The 21,009-nt window shown below is 41.1% G+C and overlaps 2 protein-coding genes across 5 annotated transcripts in view; one reads left to right on the top strand and one right to left on the bottom strand.

Moving 5' to 3' along the window:
* LOC138744326 (uncharacterized) overlaps positions 1-21,009 on the top strand; it is a 76,464-nt gene that overhangs the window by 10,024 nt on the left and 45,431 nt on the right. For all 4 annotated transcript variants that reach the window (XR_011345446.1, XM_069900267.1, XM_069900268.1 and 1 more), the window contains 5 exons: positions 434-510; positions 641-725; positions 2,207-2,296; positions 4,537-4,808; positions 12,316-12,412. Coding sequence is in view for 3 of the 4 variants with exons in the window: in XM_069900267.1 (XP_069756368.1) it covers positions 4,586-4,808; positions 12,316-12,412 (320 nt within the window). In the remaining variant the exon portion in view is untranslated. The remainder of the gene's footprint in view (positions 1-433; positions 511-640; positions 726-2,206; positions 2,297-4,536; positions 4,809-12,315; positions 12,413-21,009) is intronic.
* The window catches only part of LOC138744328 (slit homolog 1 protein-like), a 245,922-nt gene continuing 243,033 nt past the window's right edge, over positions 18,121-21,009 (bottom strand). Inside the window, exon 38 of the mRNA XM_069900284.1 lies at positions 18,121-20,286. The gene's annotated coding sequence lies outside the window, so the exon portion shown is untranslated. The remainder of the gene's footprint in view (positions 20,287-21,009) is intronic.

The raw sequence follows: 21,009 nt of genomic DNA, 5'->3' as shown, positions 1-21,009 counted from the left end.
TGCTTACGGAGGGAGAAATTTTAGAAATATATCTCTGAACAACAACCAACTCAATCAAGGACTTATTTAAGGACTCTTACTTTTGCACTTTGTTTTTTTCTCGCTCTGTATTCCACAGTCATTTTATTTACATGTGTAGGTTGAAAACAGTTTTTTCCACTACCAATAAGTAGTAATTCTGCCTCACCTGCAGGAAAAAGAATCTCAAGGTTGTATGTGATGTCATGAATGTACTCTGACAACAAATCTGAATTTCAACTAAAACATTCAATGATTTGCTGGAATAGAGGCTGCTATTTGACGGTTTCACTTTCTCAAGTGAAGAATGGATTTATTGTAGTGGCAGTGGCTTGACATAGGAAGGTGGAGACATGACAAAAATGCAACTAAAATCAGTCTTTTGCTAGGCTAAAATTATCCTTTAATCTTGCAGATTGTGATCCTACGCGTGTTTCTTACTGTCATTAGATAAAAGCTCTCTTTTGCTGCTTGAGAAGAGAATAAGTGGAGGTAAGCATTTTGAAATACTACTGTTTAATTTTATTGACTGTTAGTATATGTTGTTTATTTGTCAGGTTGTGCTTTTTTGGTACAACTTGTATTTTTTTTAGCATATTCATTATTTCTTCTCTTTATACAGTGCTATTGTCCATTAATAAGAGTTTATTGTCATATACGTAAGTACAGTGTACAGGAACACTGACATTCTTGCTGCAGCCACACAGGTATGTAAGATGCATCCATTACAATAGTAAAAATTTAAGTGACCACAAATGCCAAGACAAAAAAAAGGGATCATAAATATGAAAGAATAGATTAATGAAAATCAAAGTTTCAGTTAGTACAAGAAAATCAAGAGACCTATCAGTAGTACGGACTGATCTTTTGGTGGTCCTGGAATAGATTATGGTTAAGGTTAGATTAGTATGGGGAGATTTAAAATCCTGTTAACTGTTAGATAAAATCTCTTGTACATAGAGGAGCCAGACTTCGGGGTTCTGCACCTTCAACCTGAAGGCCACAGCTTTGACCAGCATGATGACAGAATAATAATGTTAGAATAATCAGTGAATGGCATTTTGTCATAGTACTCCAAAAGTTACTGTTGTATTATTGTCATTACCATAACAAATTTGGGAGAATTTATAACACCTTTTAGCATCTCAAAATAAACAAAAAAAATCACCAGTAATTACAGTCTGACTAAATAACACACTTAGCAAAACTTAATTGGGTTTTTCTGACTGGTACAAATAATAAATGTCATTTATTTGCTCATTCTTTTGGTTTATTAATATGGAGTGGAGCAAATGGCTGCCTTCTGTAAAGTATCAATTCTATGGCTCAGTGAATATGAGTATATTTGCATTCCTGCGTATTTGAAGTAAAATATGGTGTACAGTTTGTTCTTTAATTTTGTTTATATTTTCAGTAAAAGCATTAAGCATTTTTTTTAGGCAAAAGGATACTGCCTATGTATACATGAGACTGCAGATGGTGGAATCTAGAACGGAAAAGCAAACTGCTGGAGGAACTCAGCGGTTGAGCAGCATCCTTGGTAGGAAATGGCTTGATGATGTTTCAGGTGGAAGCCCTGCCTCAGCCGTGCTTCAGTCAATAGTCAGTCCCCAATTCTAATTTCTGTTATCCCCTCCCCTGAGACGCTCTTTCTCTTTCCCTATCCCTCTGTCTCCTTTCCTCCAGCTCCCACCCCCTTCCCTTTGCTATCAGAAAGCTACCATCTACCCCATCACCCCAGCTTTTTTGTCTGTTCTATCCTCCACCTGTATCCACTGATGACCTTTTAGGAGCCTGTGCTCCTCCCCGCCCCTTCATCCCTCCTTTCCACCCCTTCCCTCCCATCTTTTTATTCAGATGCCTGCCCTGTTTTTGCTTGTACCTGACAAAGGGCCCAGGCCCAAAACATTGATTACTTTTTACTTACTATGGATGCTGCATGGCTTACTGAGTTTCTCCATCATGTTGGTGCATTGCTCTCGACCCCAGCATCTACAGACTTCCTTGGTTAGCACCCTATATGGATGATGCCTGACCTGCTGAGTTCCTCCACCAGTTTGTTTTTAGTACTATTGCATCTCCTAATTTGTAAATTTAATGAAGTCAGTAGTGTAATTATGGTTCTAATTGCATGTTTTCTTTTTAAAAAAAAAAACATTAATTCCTCTTGAACAACCAAAATTGGAAGTTGGAGAAGAGAAATTATCAAGCCCGGAACGGACCAAAATTAACGCCCTCGAGAAACCAGCATTTCTCAATGGTGTATGACAAAATAGAGGTAAATCATTGAAGAACTGCCATTGTGGACTACATTCCTTCTTGTGGAGTATTTTTGAAGCTAAATTTACAATTTTGTTTCTATATTTGTATTTTGCAAAGCAATTTAACATGCTTTTTAGGAAATTTGTCCTGTTTGTTTTGAGTCATAACATGTTAAAACTTTCTGATTCTTATAAGCAAAGAACAATTTGGTTAGAATGATTTATTTTTAGTGGTTGTGAGAAAGGTATTCTAACCATACCATTACGGACAAATCTACAGACTGTCAGAGATGATCACATCATCCTCTTTAAGTCATCCAGTAAGCTTTCCAGGTTTTGTTCTTTCCAGTCATGGGCATAGAATCATCTGGAATATCTTCTTTTCATGCATTGTTACTTCTTGATTTCCCAGAGGTTTTATCCATAATACCTTCCTATTTCATGCTGTTGCACAGTAAATCATCCAAAAATACAGCACCATTTTTCATACCAACAATTTGCTGAATAGGGAGTTCAGGACATAATCTAAAATTTAGCACCTGACCTTTCAGAGCAAAATTAAACAGCACTTTCACTCATGAAATAAAGCTCTGATAATCTGCTATCTGACTGTTGGAAACCCTAATGGTTCTGCATCTGGCTCACCTGGGTATTGATGTTCTCTTTTAATCTCACTAAAGCCCCAATTCTCATGCTTCATAAAAAATGTATTCAATTATATATCATCTAAAAATAGTGCATTAACAGTCTTCAAGATTCATTTATTGACGTCTAATAGTGCAGAACATGTAATATTACATGAAATTGCTTTCTGCCTGCTGTTAAGGCAGTATGATGAAGTATTAATGAAATAACATCTAATCATCTAGAAAATCTGTGGGTCTGGTATTGCTCAAGTCCTTAGTGTACTGGGGGTTAGTAGAGTTTACTGTCATAGAATTTTGTTAACATGGAGTATACCCCGGAATTTCACATTTTTAAGGTATAAAAAGGGTAAAATTTTTTGCTGACTGCGGAGTTCACGACATAATCCAAAAATTAGCTTTTAACCTTTCAATGTGAAATTAGGTAGCACTTTTACACATTCATTAAAGCTCTGGGTAAGAAATAAAGATAGGTATATTTCGTAGGCTCATAATATTATTGAACAGTGCGATAGCATTGACGGGGAGAAATTGTTGAAGGGATCTGTTTTTATCCCTATGCTAGTCATATAGGGCTTCACATCCATACAGTGTTTTATCTTTTTTGACATTGGCAGGTATTTACAGTGCCTGCCGTAATATTTGAGGCAAAGTCACTTTTTCCCTTATTTGCCCTTGTGCTCCACAATTTTATATTTGTAATCAAATAATTCACATCTAATTGAACTGAACATTCCAGATTTTATGGATGCATTTTGGTGTGACCATGTAGAAATTACAGCAGTTTTTAATACATAGTCCCCTCATTTCAGGGCACCATAATATTTAGGAGCTTTGGCTTCACAGGTGTTTGTGTATGTTTAATTGCTTCATTGTTGCAAGTACAAGAGGGCTAGGCTTCAAAGCTTTTGATCATTTTGATAATTAATTTTAAAAAAAGTAGACTGTTTATTGTTTCAGTGAACTGTTTCATTATATGTTCATCCTTGGCATTGGAAGATGCATGACAACATTGCTTTATATTGAGGTTAGGATCTAGCTGGCAGGAATATTTATTAAGTAATAAAAATAATAAATCCTATGATCCTATATTTATTTTTTTTCACAGTAGTAATGCTCAAAAACTTTGAAGTTTTTCTAAATTATTGAATAGATCCTCTCTCTGAGAGGAATTAAGTTAACTTTTTTAAGAATCAAGGCAGCCAAAGGATTAAAATAAAGCAGCTGATTCAGCATCTCAATGGCATAATCTTAATTTAAGAGGGAGAAGGTTTAAAAGGGATTTGAGGAGTAAATTTTCCAGAGTGGTTGATTTCTAGAATGAGCTGTCGGAAGAGATAATTGCTGCAGGAACAGTAGCATTTAACTGGCATCTGGATAGGTGTGTGAATGGGTATAAAGAAAGGTCCAATTAATACAGGCAAGTGGAATCAGAATATATAACATGATGGTTGTGGTGAAGCAAAGGGCATGTTTCTGTGACTATGATTCTATTTTTGGGTACTTTACACTCAAAAAGTCAAACAGAAAAAAACGTGGTCCTTTGTCCCCACTTTTTTAAAATGTTGTCCATTCCCTATAAAATGTGATAGTTGTTTTTCTTTCCTTTATAGATAATCTGTGGGTTGTGGTCCCCTCCATTCCTCTAGCGGTTCACAGATTATGCATCAAATGATCAGGGAGTTTGCTGCTGAATATACCTCAAAAACTAGCACTTCTCAGGATTCTATTGAACTCTTCAGAATCAAGGACCAGAGTGCTTCTAAAGCACCTAAACTGGGTGCCAGTGCTCTAAATCCTGCATTAAGCAAGCTTCTTATGGCTGACGAAGATAGACCATTGGATCTAACTGTAAAAAAGTCAAACTCTGAATCAGACAATCAAGGTTAGTCAAAGTTTGTATTTTAACGATAATTTAATAAAATTGCTGAAATGTTGTGTCTGGTAGAGAGATAAATTGTGTTTCAGGTCAAAAATCTATCATCAGTCATGCTATCAATCTAGAGGGTTAATACTGTGTTTTCTCTCTCTACATATGCTGCCTGACTTCCAGAGTATAAATTTTCTCTTTTTATTTGATTCCAACATCCACAGTGCTTTGCTTTTGTTAACGTTTAAATTGTGTATGTGCACCTAAGCCTGTGTGCATATAAGCACGCATATTTATGTGGGTGATGTTTGTATTTGCATGTGAAAATACTTTCACTGGAGCGTTAAAGAAGATGGGCCTTGCATTTGACATCCATTAGTCAAATATTCTCTCATAACCTGACCCAGCTGCACTTCAGCAATAAAAGTTCATGGCAAGATCCTGAAAAACATGAACAACTTCACATATCTATCTCACGGTCCATCTTTTGGTAAGGGCAGATATCGTTTACAAAATACACCAGCATTTGGATGATTGAGATAAATTCTAGCACTAATGTGGAACAAAGAAACTCAGCCGACTAGATTCCTGCCTTCCTATGTGTCTCAGAGACCTGACTGCCTATGGCAAGCATTTCAAGGCACTGAAAAAGATGTTCACCAAGATTTACATATGCAGAATCTTCCAAGTTCACTGGAAGATTAAGACAAACCAATGTCAGTGGCCAGTGTCCTCTCTCGAGCTAATGTATCCAGTTTTGAGGCCATAGTTAGACTCTGTCAGAAAGGTCACATCATTCATATGTCTAATACCAAATTCTTATTTGAAATTAACCTGTATATTAGGGATGTTAACATCCTTAAGATAAAGGCAGCACTGTTGGTGTAGCGATTAGCGCAACATCTTTACAGCGCAAGTGATCAGGACTGGGGTTTGAAACGCACACTGTCTGTAAGGGGCTCCAGTTTCCTCCCGCTATTCAAAACGTACTGGGGGTAGAGGTTAATTGGGTATAAATTGGGTGGCACAGACTCATGGGCTGAAATGGTCTGTTATCGTGCTATATGTCAAAATTTTTTAAAAAACTATCTTCCTGTGCCCTTTTCTTTATTATGTATCCATTTAATCTTGTTTGGTTTTTTTTTAACTAGTTGCACTTTTTCTCCCTTCTCATTAGATTTTTTTTGTATTCTGCTTGCTGGACTTAAAACCAAAAAAAATTCTCAGCCTGATGGTCTACCATTAACTCATGACACTTTGTAGACCCTAGTTTTCATTTTAACATTATCCTTTACCTTATTTGTTAACCATGGATTGTGCCTCTTTCTTCCTTGTTGGTTCCTTAACATGCTTCTCAAGAAAGCTATCACTGATGGATTCTATGAAGTCATCCTCTAGGCTCCCTCGACCAACTTGATTTTCCCAATTTACGTGGAAGTTGGTCATGTTTAATAAATTTGAGAAGTTTATCAGTGAGGAGAGAGGACTCCTTATCAAAGCAATGAGCAGGGAGGCAGCCAGAACTCGATAAGATGTGCCTCGAGGAGCACAAAGGTGAGGCCTCTGGTGAAGACAGACTGCTCAACATCAGTGAGGAGGAGGGGGGCTTACGAGGGATGGTAATGATTTGACAGGGATTGGAGTTGAAGATAAATGTGGAATCAGAAGAATGGGAGGAAGGTGATGGAAGAGGGAGCTCAGGGAATTGTGGGATCTCAAGGGGAATAATGAGTGAAAGAATGGTGCTGTAGGATGCCAGGAAGAGCAATCATGTTGAGAACAGTGGCAAGGGAAGAAAGTGTGACAAATAAACTTACAAGAAAGTTCAGTAACTTGAAGTATTAACTATATTTTTCCTTTGTCATATGCTATTGAACACCATTTTCAGTTTGTATTTCTGATTACTAGATTCTGCGATCTTCTCAAGATTTTAATTAAGTCAGGTCAAATTGAAGAGTGCATTTTAATCTATTGGTAAAGTAATAAAGAAGGATGCACTTGTCGTGGGGTACTTTAACTTCCATGTAAATTGGGAAAATCAAGTTGGTCGAGGGAGCCTAGAGGATGACTTCATAGAATCCATCTGTGATAGCTTTCTTGAGCTGCATGTTAAGGAACCAACAAGGGAGAATGCTATTTTAGATCTAGTATTGTGCAATGAGATAGGTAAAATTAACAATTTAGTAGTTAGGAACCCTCTTGGATAAAGTGATCATAGTATGATTGAATTTCTCTTACAGATGGAGGGTGCAATAGTTAGAACCAAAATTAGTGTAATATGCTTGAACAGGATGAGGGAGGAATTGGTCAATGTGGACTTGGAGCACAGGCAAGTTGGCGGAACAGTGGAAGACTTTCAAAGAGATTTTTCCCAGTGCTCAACAAATTATATATTCCTGTTTTTAAAAAATATATATACATCTATAAAATGGAAGAGGATGTCTAGAGTCAACATGGGTCCCTTGGAAGATGAGAAAGGGAGATTGATATTGAGTTATAAGGAAATGGCTAAGGCATTGAACAAATATTTTGTGTCAGTCTTCAAGGTGGAAGACATGTCCAGCATGCCAAAGAGTGGAGATAGGAATACAAAGGGAGGTGAGGGCCTCGATAAAATAATTGTTACAAAAGAAGTAGTGATGAGCAAACTAATGGAACTGAAAGTGGACAAATCCCCTGGTCCTGATGGGATGCATTCCAGGGTTCTTAGGGAAATGGTGGGTGTTAAATGGTGGGTGTTATAGTTGGCGCATTGGTAGTCATTTACCAAAATTCTCTGGATTCTGGGCAGGTTCCGGCAAATTGGAAGACAGCAAATGTCTCACCTGCTTACATTCTTTTTTTTAAAGTGAAGATTGGTAACTATCGGCCAATTAGCTTAACGGCTGTAGTTGGGAAAATGCTTGAAGTTGTCATTAAGGATGAAATAGCGAAAAGGAAGGGGTTACATTAGGCAGACGCAGCATTGATTCAGAAAGGGCAGGTCTTGTTTGACCAACTTGCAGGAGTTTTTTAAGGATATAATGGGTGCAGTAGAAAGAGGGGAACAAGTTGATGTTGTATGTTTGGATTTACAGAAGGTGTTTGATAAGGTGCTGCATAAGAGACTTGTCAATAAGATACAGATGAATGGAGTAGTGGGAAGTATGTTGGCATGGACTGAGGATTGGTTAATTGCCAGAAGACAGACAGTCGGGATAAATGGGTGTCTTTCTGATTGGCAGACAGTGATTAAATGGGGTGCTGCAGGGGATGGTGCTGGGCCCGCAGGGGATGGTGCTGGGCCCGCAGGGGATGGTGCTGGGCCCGCAGGGGATGGTGCTGGGCCCGCAGGGGATGGTGCTGGGCCCGCAGGGGATGGTGCTGGGCCCGCAGGGGATGGTGCTGGGCCCGCAGGGGATGGTGCTGGGCCCGCAGGGGATGGTGCTGGGCCCGCAGGGGATGGTGCTGGGCCCGCAGGGGATGGTGCTGGGCCCGCAGGGGATGGTGCTGGGCCCGCAGGGGATGGTGCTGGGCCCGCAGGGGATGGTGCTGGGCCCGCAGGGGATGGTGCTGGGCCCGCAGGGGATGGTGCTGGGCCCGCAGGGGATGGTGCTGGGCCCGCAGGGGATGGTGCTGGGCCCGCAGGGGATGGTGCTGGGCCCGCAGGGGATGGTGCTGGGCCCGCAGGGGATGGTGCTGGGCCCGCAGGGGATGGTGCTGGGCCCGCAGGGGATGGTGCTGGGCCCGCAGGGGATGGTGCTGGGCCCGCAGGGGATGGTGCTGGGCCCGCAGGGGATGGTGCTGGGCCCGCAGGGGATGGTGCTGGGCCCGCAGGGGATGGTGCTGGGCCCGCAGGGGATGGTGCTGGGCCCGCAGGGGATGGTGCTGGGCCCGCAGGGGATGGTGCTGGGCCCGCAGGGGATGGTGCTGGGCCCGCAGGGGATGGTGCTGGGCCCGCAGGGGATGGTGCTGGGCCCGCAGGGGATGGTGCTGGGCCCGCAGGGGATGGTGCTGGGCCCGCAGGGGATGGTGCTGGGCCCGCAGGGGATGGTGCTGGGCCCGCAGGGGATGGTGCTGGGCCCGCAGGGGATGGTGCTGGGCCCGCAGGGGATGGTGCTGGGCCCGCAGGGGATGGTGCTGGGCCCGCAGGGGATGGTGCTGGGCCCGCAGGGGATGGTGCTGGGCCCGCAGGGGATGGTGCTGGGCCCGCAGGGGATGGTGCTGGGCCCGCAGGGGATGGTGCTGGGCCCGCAGGGGATGGTGCTGGGCCCGCAGGGGATGGTGCTGGGCCCGCAGGGGATGGTGCTGGGCCCGCAGGGGATGGTGCTGGGCCCGCAGGGGATGGTGCTGGGCCCGCAGGGGATGGTGCTGGGCCCGCAGGGGATGGTGCTGGGCCCGCAGGGGATGGTGCTGGGCCCGCAGGGGATGGTGCTGGGCCCGCAGGGGATGGTGCTGGGCCCGCAGGGGATGGTGCTGGGCCCGCAGGGGATGGTGCTGGGCCCGCAGGGGATGGTGCTGGGCCCGCAGGGGATGGTGCTGGGCCCGCAGGGGATGGTGCTGGGCCCGCAGGGGATGGTGCTGGGCCCGCAGGGGATGGTGCTGGGCCCGCAGGGGATGGTGCTGGGCCCGCAGGGGATGGTGCTGGGCCCGCAGGGGATGGTGCTGGGCCCGCAGGGGATGGTGCTGGGCCCGCAGGGGATGGTGCTGGGCCCGCAGGGGATGGTGCTGGGCCCGCAGGGGATGGTGCTGGGCCCGCAGGGGATGGTGCTGGGCCCGCAGGGGATGGTGCTGGGCCCGCAGGGGATGGTGCTGGGCCCGCAGGGGATGGTGCTGGGCCCGCAGGGGATGGTGCTGGGCCCGCAGGGGATGGTGCTGGGCCCGCAGGGGATGGTGCTGGGCCCGCAGGGGATGGTGCTGGGCCCGCAGGGGATGGTGCTGGGCCCGCAGGGGATGGTGCTGGGCCCGCAGGGGATGGTGCTGGGCCCGCAGGGGATGGTGCTGGGCCCGCAGGGGATGGTGCTGGGCCCGCAGGGGATGGTGCTGGGCCCGCAGGGGATGGTGCTGGGCCCGCAGGGGATGGTGCTGGGCCCGCAGGGGATGGTGCTGGGCCCGCAGCTGTTCACTGTTTACATTGATGATGTGGAAGAGGGGACAGAGTGTCGTGTAGCCTCATTTACGGATGATACTAAATTGAGTGGAAAACCAAATTGTACAGAGGATATGGAGAGGCTGCAAAAGAATATAGTAAAGTTAGGTAAGTGGGCAAAGGTCTGGCAGATGGAGTACAAAGTTAGTAAATGTGAGGTCATCCAGTTTGGTAGGAAAAATAGAAGAGCAGATTATTATTTAAATAGTGAAAAACTGCAGCATACTTTAGTGCAGAAGGACTTGGGAGTGCTTGTGCATGAATCGCAAAAAGTTGGGTTGAAAATACAACAGGTTATTAAGAAGGCAAATGGAATGCTGGCCTTCATCACAAGAGGAAGTGAAGTCAAGAGCAGGGAGGTTATGCTGCAGCTGTACATGGTACATGGAGGTTTACCAGGTTGATCCCAGAGATGAAGGGGTTGTCCTATGAGGAGAGACTAAATCATCTGAGATTCTACTCACTTGAATTCAAAAGAATGAGAGGAGATCTTGTAGAAACACATAAAATTATGAAAAGGATAGATAAAGGCAGGAAAATTGTTTTCACTGGTAGGCGAGACCACAACTTGGGGGACACAGCCTCAAGATTCAGGGGAGTAGATTTAAGATGGAGCTGAGGATAAACTATTTTTCCCAGAGAGTAGTGAATCTGTGCAATTCTCTAGGGAAGCAGTTGAGGCTATTTCATTAAATATATTTAAGGTTCAGTTAGATTTTTACATAAAAAAGGAATTAAGGGATATGGGGAAAAAGGCAGGAAGATGGTCAGATCAGCCATGATCTTATTGAATAGCAGAGCAGGCTTGATGGGCCGGATGGCCTATACCTGCTCCTATTTCTTGTGTTCTTATGTTCTTAAAATGCTGTAATTTCTACATAGTCAAATAAAATGTATAAAAATAACCTTGAATAAAATTTGGAATGTGAACTTCAATCACGTGTGAATTGTTTAATTACAAATTTAAAACTGTGAAGCCCCGGGGGAAAGAAAAGAAAAAAGTGTCTTTGACCCATATGTTAATTATGGAGGGCACTGTAGATGTAATCCAATTAGTCTACCGCAGCAACAGGTCTATGGCAGATGACACCACAGACACAACAATACTTATGGAACACCTGGACAGCAAATATACATACATCAGGATGCTCTTTATTGACTGCTGTTTGGCATTCAATACCATCCTCCCCTCAAAACTGGTCAGGAAACTTCAGGTCCTGGGTCTCAATACCCAGTGCGTAATTAGATCCTGGATTTCTCACCTCCAGACCCCAATCAGTGCAGATTGTCAAGAACAACTCCTTCATCATCTCTATCAGCCAGGGAGAACCCCAAGGATGAGTACTTAACCCCCTGCTCCACTTGCTTTACATCTACAACTACATAAATATGCTGATGATCCCACAATAGTGGGGGCTGCACGAAAAGAGGGGATGAGTCAGCATGCAGGAAAGAGATTGACAACTTGGCTGAACAGTGGACTAACAACAACCTCTCACTCAATGTCATCAAGACCAAGGAACTGATTGTGGAATTGTGGACTTGAGGAAAGGAAAACCAGAGGGAGATCAGAGGTGTAGAAGGTGGATCAAATTTAAATTCCTGGGAGTCAGAGGACATTTACTGGACTCAACACACTAATATCAATGTGAAGAAGGCACGTCAGCGCCTGTACTTCCTCAGGAGCTTGCAGAGGTTCAGTATGACATGGGAAACTTTGTTAAACCTCTACAGATGTGTACTGGAAAGTGTGTGGGGACACTAATACCTCTGAATCGAAAGCCCTGCAAAAGGTAGTGGACACTGGCCAGTACATCACACACAAAACTCTCCCTATCACTGAGAAAATCTACATGGAACACTGCTATCAGAGACCAGCAGCAATCATCAAGGATCCATCACCCAGGACATAATGCTGTTTTCACTCCTGCCATCAGAAAACAGGCATCGGTGCCATAGGACTTGCACCACCAGGTTCAGGACCAGCTGCTACCCCTCAACCATCAGAATCCTCAATAACAAACTCGGAGACTCTTTAGTACTCTTACTTTTGCACTTTATTGATTTTTTTTTCTCTCTCTGTATTGCAGTCAGATTGTTTACATAACTTCTTGTAGTTTTTTTTGCACCACCAATAAGTAGTAATTCTGCCTCACCTGCAGGATAAAGAATCTCAGGATTGTATGTGATGTCATTTATGTACTCTTACAATAAATCTGAATTTCAAATTGTGCAGCTTATAATACTGGTATCTGAGCTTGATGGTTGTAGTTGCACTAAAATAAAATAAAATTCCGGGTTAATTTTATTTTCTTAGTATTTAAGGTTGATAAATGTGTGGACACATAACATATCTCTCATTCTGAAGTTATTGGCATATATTTTATCAACCAGATGGAGTACTTGATCTGTCAACCAAGAAGAGTCCTTGCGCTGGAAATGTTCCTGCGAGCAAGTTTTTGGATTGCTCCTCTTCTGCTATAGCTAAAGGGTAAGCTTGAAGACTATTTGAAATTCATTTTGCACTTTAAGTACCTCACCTGGGTATTTCTTTATCCACCTGTTATTTTGAGGGGATTTCCCCTTTGACTTCAACATTCAATAATTGCAACATTATTTTGAGTAATATGTCATTTTATTAACTCCATTCCCATGATGAAATTGTTTCTTATGACATGTCCTTAACAAAATGTACCTTGTTTAGATGATTTTTTGAGGGATTTTACCAAACGTATATATTCCAGATTCTTCTTCAAGCTCTTAAATGCATCAAAACTTGGGTTCTGTTAGCATTATTTCAGTATTTGGGGGGGGGGAGGGAAACCACATATAGCAATAAAATAGCAAAATCTTAAAGAATCATTTTTGATGAAAGCAAGCTGAAATGTAAACGTTGCCTGGGTTCAGTTTGTAGTGTGTTTGACCAAGCCAATGCTGACTGAGCTGCCTTTGTATAATAGTGTTATCTCCATAGTTTCATCTGCATTTCTAAACTTGTACAAGGTCCCCAGTGGAATGACCGTTTTCCATGTTCTTCCTGACGGTGAAACTCATGATATGCAATTAGATACCTGCCTAAATAATAACACAAAATTTGGACTTGGTAAAACAAAGAACATCTTATTTTATTATTTTGTTTTCTTGGAAATATCTTGAAAGGTCTTTTAAAGAAGCAGGTGGTGATGGTTTTATGGAAAATTATCTAAAAATCAACCCCTGAGTAGAATCAATCAGATCAGGTTTATTGTCATGAACATGTGTCATGAAATTTGTTGTTTTTGCGACAGCAGTATTATGCAGTACTAGGTTCAAGATTGCTATAAATTACAAATTCATAAATGTAAGATTTTTTTTTAAACTGGAACAAAGAGAAAAGTGAGGTCGTGTCCATAGGTTCATTGTCCATTCAGAAATATGATGACGGAGAGAAAGAAGCTGTTTTTGTTATGTTGGGTATGCCTTCAGGCTCCTGTACCTTGTTCTTAATGGTAGCAGTGAGAAGAGGACATGGCCATGGGAAATGAGGGTTGTTAAGAATAGAGGCTGCCTTCTTGAGACACTGCCTCTTGTAGATGTCCTTAATGGAGTGAAGGCTAATGGCCATGATGGTGCTGGCCAAGTTTACAACCCTCTGCAGCCTTTTCCTGTCCTGTGCATGGTTACCTCCATACCAGACTGTGATGCAAGCTGTCAGAATTCTCTTCATGGTACACCTGTAGGAATTTTCAAGAGTCTTTGGTGACATACCAAATCTTGTCAAAATCCTAATAGCTGCTAGCAAGCCTTTGTCATGATTGCATCATCATGAAGGCCCCAGGAGAGATCTTCAGAGATGTTCATACCTAGGAATCTGAAGCTTCTTACCATCACCACTGCTGACACCACAACAAAGACTGATTTGTCTTTTCTTGGCAATAAATTTTTCTGGAGGCATAGAATTAAATTGCACTTTTTGAAATTGAGTGATTTGGGTTATCCACTTCAAAAGTGTTGGAGTTACTGTATATCATCTGTTATTGTCCTGGACACTGCTGTAAACAAATGTTTGGGAATATTGTTAGGGATGAATAATTGAAAATGAGAAGAATGACTGGATATGGGGTTGACAGGAGAAGCAATTTTGAATATTGAGAGGACTGATAGAAGAGGGGAGGACAAAAACTGGGCACCAACTTTTCCATTAGAGCTGTGAAGAGCAGTATTTGCCTGGAGAATAGAATTGATCCCAATAGAAAAGCAGCCATCCAGGAAAGCTTACTTTGTTAAACTGGTTAAACAGAATTCTTATTCAAAGAACGGAGTAGGAGGGGAAATGAAGGGAAGATTTGCCATGAGTGGCTTTTCAAACGTATCATTTAAAAAGGGAATGGATAAGTATTCATAAAGAAGAAACATAAGGAAATTTGATTAAAAGAGTGAGCACTAGCATGGGTACTGGGAGCTAAATGATATCACTTGTGTTGAAATTTTTCTGTATAGTAAACTCTTCAAGTCCAGGCAAGGAGAATAATTTAGAAATATTGCTGCTAAAGGGCTGAGATGTGGATAGGTGAATTGTACACTATTCATCTTCACAGTTTTACCTGAATGTAAGTTTTAGAATAATTGTTACTCCTCATGCACTGTTTCTAACCCAAGCCAATTGTTAAGACCTACTCTCTAGTTGGACTAGATTTCCAAATATGACTCAACCATAGTTGGTGTCCTTGTTGGTTACTTCATTTTTAAGAAAGATGCAACTTTGGGACCAGATGGTATTGGCAGCCATCAGCATGGGACCCAACTGCCTGTTCCTGGTGTCCTGTCCAAACGGGGGCGGACGCTGACCTCTGCTCCTGTGTCCACGAGGAAGTGCCATCCATCTGGTGGTCCCACTGTGCAAGAGGCTATCGTTGTGGCCATTAGCGACGGCTGGCCCCGGCGCTTCCCTGGATTGTACATGGCTGCCTGCACTGGCGGGCATCAGAGCCCTATAGCTGGTGGTAGAAGTGCCACTGGTCGTTGGGATCGCCTCCTCTATGGGGTTGCTGCTCCTTTGGCAGTTCTGGATGGGTCTGGCTGCAGGGTTTAGTGACGAACCCCATGGATGCCAAGCACTCTCTTTTCTGCTACCACAGGACATCTGCTCATGCTGTGACTTTCCAGGGGTCGTTGAAGTCAGTATCTACCAGGAGCAGTTGGATGTCCTCAGGCAGTTGCTCTAGGAATGCCTGCTTGAACATGATACAGGGCTCGTGTTTACCCAGAAGGACCAGCATCTCGTTCATGAGGGCTGACAGGGGTCTATCCCCTAGGCCATCCAGATGAAGCAGACATGCCCCTTTCTCACACCGTGAGAGCCTGAAGCTCTTGATTAGCAAGTCCTCGAAGGTGTTGTATGCACCTTCTGATGGGGGATCCTAGATGAAGTTGGCCACCTGGCTTGCCATGTCCTGGTCCAGGGTGCTCACCACGTGGTAGTACCGGTTGGACTCTGCTGTGATCTGCCAGATCTGAAACTGCCTCAGCCTGATCAAACCACACGCGTGGCTGATTGGTCCAGAAGGTTGGCAGCTTGAGAGCTCTTCTTTGAGTTTAGATGCTGTCTAAACTGTTGGGGTCACCAATTGTAGCTCTGCGCTACTGGAAAGAAAGACACACTTACGAGTGTAGCCAGATTAAGACCTCTGATTTCACTGGGGCTCAAGCCTAACTTTTATACCTCTTGCGTTCCCACCGTTTGCCCCAATTGCTGACCTAACGACCCGCATAACAAAAGCGGGTTTCTTGCATGACAATATCTTCTTCCTTGCACTCTGTCCCTGTCTGTTGCCTGTGCCATTTTGTGGTTACTGGCCCTTAAACTGCCCTTGCTGTTTGTCCACCAGTTTGCTTGCTAGGACCAGTGCTGTTGTGCTATCTGCTGGTTTTTAGGTGTTTATCGCTGAGGCGATGGGCCGCCACATATTGTTTAATGTTGTATTCTGGAAAGGACCAATTATTGGAAAGCTCATTTGGATTCCAACACCCTCTTTCCTTCCTTGTATTTCTCTGGGTATAATATCCTATTTCCACTCTTATTTATTTAAAAAAGACCTTTAATTTTCCATATGCACCGTGATTAAACATTACTTTTGTAAGATTATAACAGTAACAGAAGAAGTGGAAATGTATGATAATGCCAGTTAAAGCTTCCTTATTGTAGTTCTCTATCTTTATGCCAGAGATATTAATTGGACTCTGTATATAAAATTAAAGGCTATCTTAAGTTGTAAAATTCCCATTTGATCAACCTTGCCTATAAAGATTATCTTATGGAGATATTGCATACATAACCTTCATTAAATGAGACGCTTTTAACTCCATTCAACTTATCAGGTGAATATTAAAAGCACTCATGGGAAAACTTGAGGGAGAGTAGGCACAAGTGTAATTTCTAAGATTTTTTTCAAAAAAATCAATAATACTTGTTCCAACTGTTTATCCCATTGCTTCTTGTGGATTATTATACAGGTTTATTGCTGTATTCGTTTGCTTTGAGAATTTGCTGATTTGTAAAGGGAGAATATTAATATCTATATTAGCTGTATAAGAATACATATTTGAGATATATTTTGAATAGACAAAGGCATCCTTTTTAAGCATTTGTGCCCCAGGCTGAAACCTGTGTGATGTTTATGGAAAAGCATATTTTTTGAGCATGAGCCTCATGCATCACTAACACAGTACTACAATTGTGAGGTCAAGGCAGTTGACAATCATGTGACAGTGTTGAGAAAGACCATAAGACACTTAATTTGTGAAAGTACAATACAGTAACTTGCAGACTTTGTAGATTTTCGGTGAGCAAATGAAGTGGAAAATAAAATTTGGGAAACTATTAAATACAGACTAGGTTTCTTCTCTTCCCCCCCTCCCCACCCATAATAGACTTGTTCAGAAAGTCATGGGGCATGGCATGGGACCAATGGAACTTTGTGTGGTAGATGGAACGTATTCTGCCTGGAGGTCAGTGACTAGTGGAGTTTTGCAGGGATCTTTTTTTGGGACCCTTACTTAATGCAATTTTGAAAGATGACTTGGAAAAATAGAGATGGATCAGTAAGTTTGCAGATGCCAGAAACTTTAGAGTATTGTTGATAGTGAAGAAGGTTGTCATTGGTTGCAACAGGATATAGACAGGGACATCCAAATAACTCTTAGGCACATGGATGTAAGAAATATAGAAGGATGTGGTATGATGTTGGGAAGGTTTAAATTGTTGAGTAGGTTTATATATGTTGGCACAAAATCTTGGGCTGAAGGGCCTGTACTATCCTTTAAAGTTCAATGTTCTATGGCTCTTTTAAATCCTTTACTCTCTAAAAGATAATAAAATATAAAATGTTCTTGTAGCAAGTGTCTCTATACAATTTGATTTGCAAGACTTTTGAAGATGATATGGGAGTGACACAAAGAACCCATTTTCTGAAAGAATAGTCCATTCTTAGTAGAAATGCATTTGGCATTTTAATCCTGTGAAGTCATCCTTTTTCAATATGCTACAACGTTGGATAAAAGCTCTCTGTTAATAACCCTGTTCTTGTTAGAACAGGATAAAGATTTACTAGTACGACAGTGTATGTTCTCATTTTATTGTTTATCCTAGAAGGAATGTATACTTTTTAATTAAAATTATAAGAATGTGTCTTTGAAAAGCCAAGTCCCAATGCTTGTAGTGTTAATCCTGTTTTCCATCGCCCAGCAGATTTGTAGGTTAAAATTTTAACAAAAGGCTATCTGTTGGGAAGCTGACTGACTGTATCGGATATAATCCTAATTTTTATATTCCAACTTATTTTATTCTCCATCGAATTGAAATCAAGAGTCAGTATGTTTCAAGAGTTGTATGTAAAATTGGAATTCCACCCAATTCCCCAGGTCTCCTACAAGGTTAAATAGATAAAAATGACCTCCATCGATTGTGATAATCCCATGCATGAGCAAATTGTTAAAGGATGGGAAAATTCACTTAATTGTCTAAATTCTCAAATGTTCACAGATGATGAACGTATGAAATCAAAATAAGAATGTCATTAGTAATGTAGGTCCATTATTGCAAGATGATGTGTCAGCTTCGGTATGATGAAACTTTGTAATTTTATTTAAGGCAATATTAGTGAGAAAGGAAGGCAGTTTTCTTTTGCCATATCGATGTGATAGAGTAGAATAGAATGGGTTTTATTTTGTAAAATTTTCATGACACATATTGGTGCACATATAAAGTCTTTCATAATTACAAGAAAATCACAGTCACAGATCTAATGACATGGATTAAATTTGATGGTAAATAGTGATGTTAATGTAAAACACTTAAAGCAATAAACGTAGAGTTGTTCTTCTTCCCAATCACCCAAGTACTTCCTTTGAACATCATAACCATCTCCCTTCCCAGTTGCATCATATTTGGAGGTTTGTATTCTGCAGCAAAAGTGTTGTTACATTTGAGCATTGGTATGTAGGCTACTTTCAATGAAGTTTTATTCATCACATTAACCTATCTGCAATATTTCTCTCCCCTGTTTACACTGCTTCCAAATCATTTAGAATTTTGACACAAAATTTCTAAGATTTATCACATTCATACATTAAATTTCTCTGATTCACATCTTGCTGCTAAGTTAGCCACTTGGCTGAATTTGGTGCTGATGGCACTGGAAGAATGTTTGAATGTAGTTGCATTGAAACATTGGATGCAAGAAAAATAGAGGGTTATGAGGTAGGGAAGGTTTAGTTTTTTTTAAGTAGCTCTACATAGGTCATCACAACATCATGGGCCGAAAGCCCTGTACTATGCTGTAATGTTCTATCTTCTATGTATTTAATTATAATGTTGCATTAGAAAGTCAATATTTTACTGGCCCCTTACATTAAAGTGTGAAAACATTCAAAAGGATTATCTGAAAACTTTGCAGGGATGTCACACATTTTAAACCATATTTTTTAATTACTGGCATATGTGGGTAAAATTATGAATAAGAACTATAACCTGCAGATTGAAAAATGATACCAGTCATTGAGTTTGATTAGTTTCCAAAACTAATTGTGGGTATTAAATGCAAACTTGTTAAAATCCAGCATGAGAATCTGTGTGGTAGGCAGTGCAATATTGCTTGTTAGAATTATTTGCAAGCTCCTTGGATCAATGACTCATCTTGTTTATTTCTAATTTTCAATCCATTGGCCCATTAGTATTTTAGAATTCCCATTTGTGCTGTACTTGTAAATATATGTAACTAAGATTTTCTAAATATAAATAATTTCAACATTTGGTTTTCAAAGAACAATTGAAGATGATGTGTATGACTTTTGCAAGTGCTGTCCAATCTCTTAAATGTCTGGAATCATTTTAATCTGCTCAAGTTCTTTAAAATCTGTTCAGCTATATAGAGTTTTCTTTGATTACCTTGGGCGTTTTTATAATCTTTTAGTTATAGTAAATACTCTGATGCATCGTACTTGGCAGTCAGAAGATGAAATCAAGAATCTTTGATGTGATGGATTAAACTCTGCATGAAAATGCATGAAACTTGGTTTCCCATTAGCTCAGTTTATAATGATTAAGTTCATAAAACATTTCGGTTGATTCCTGAAAGATAATCTTAAATCCATCAGATAGGAAGTGCACAGAATCTGGTGGATTGCTCTCTTTATTTTTCTTACATTCTCCACTGACTTAATTAGAGAATAAAATCTTGTAATATATGAAACTATGGTTCCAACCAATTACTTGGGTTCTGGGGAGGCAGAGTCAAGCTAACATTTCTCTTATGTACGTAATCCAAGCAAGACTGGCATAAAATGTAGCCCATGGCTTTTGTACTAGAACTTGGTTGTCCAATTCATTTTGTGAGCTTTGGAAATATTCAGTCCACACCAGTTAGAGGATCAGCACCACTGGATTTCTTTGAACAATAAAACCTTTACTTGATTTTTCATTGCATAGCATTGGAGAACTAATCATTACTAAGAATTCCCACATAATGACAAGTTTGGCAGACTTGTCCATGTAAGTGTCTCCAAAAGTACTACTGTATTTCAAGTTTCTCTTTGTTTAATTTGTGTCATTGTCAAATGTTCAGCATTTTAAATAGAAATTCTTAACAGGCCATGTGGGCCATTAATTGTTATATTTGTTGTCTCCAAATTATGAAGAGGCAAGTGAGACAAAGGTTCCTATGCCTGAATCCAATCATGGTTGAAAATATTTGTTTGAACATTGGCTACTATTGGGCATGGAGATATGATCCCAATAGTTGATGTCCATCACCTTCCATCCTTCATTGTTTTTGTGGAGAATTGGTCTTGAGGAAACATCCAGTCGCTTTTAGTCATCTAGAGGAAAGTCTTCATGGGAAAAAAACAAAGTAAAGGGAATGTTCCAGTAATAGTTTCACTAACCTGTCAGAATTTAGAGCAAAACATTTTCCATTCATTGATACAAATTTGATATTCCTGGACATCCGCAATTAATTCCCTAACTTGCATAGTTTGGTTTTGAACAAAACAGGTTGTGTGCTTGACTATCTAAAAAAGTTTATTTTCTGTTTTCTGTTTGTGAAACTGGTTTGCTGCTTCAATGTGCAGGTGAGCTGCTGAACAAATGCCTTGCTTTCCTGAAGTTTTTATATAAATGGGCAATTTCTAATATTTTTTATTTAAAATTGTTTTGGGGCTAAGTTTAAATTCCATTTTTTATTTGTTTTCAAACTTAAATACATTTTTGTTGATCAGATTATGTTTGCGTTGTAATGGTGACATGGCGTAATATAAAACTACAGCGAATGTGTACATAACTTTTAGAGTTGTGGATTGGTAGATCAATGAATGCAATGTGTTATGGCAGTTTTTTGTGAAATTGTAAGGAAACTGGCTAATAGAGTTCCCAAATTAAATTTAGTTTCTTGATGATTTTGTTTTGAGCAAGATGACTGGATACTGCTTTTGTTTTAGTTTAAATCTTTCTATTTAAGACCTGCAGGAAAAATGGCTCAGTCCTCTGATCTAGTCAAATCCAATTTGTGTTTGTTCTTAATTGTAGCCTAATGAAACTTGAATTGTATCAAGTGA

Source organism: Narcine bancroftii, chromosome 10 (genome assembly GCF_036971445.1).
Source record: "Narcine bancroftii isolate sNarBan1 chromosome 10, sNarBan1.hap1, whole genome shotgun sequence".
In the NCBI taxonomy this organism is placed as follows: Eukaryota; Metazoa; Chordata; class Chondrichthyes; order Torpediniformes; family Narcinidae; genus Narcine; species Narcine bancroftii.
Note: the sequence above shows the minus strand (reverse complement) of the source record. Positions and strands in the feature narration are given on the sequence as shown.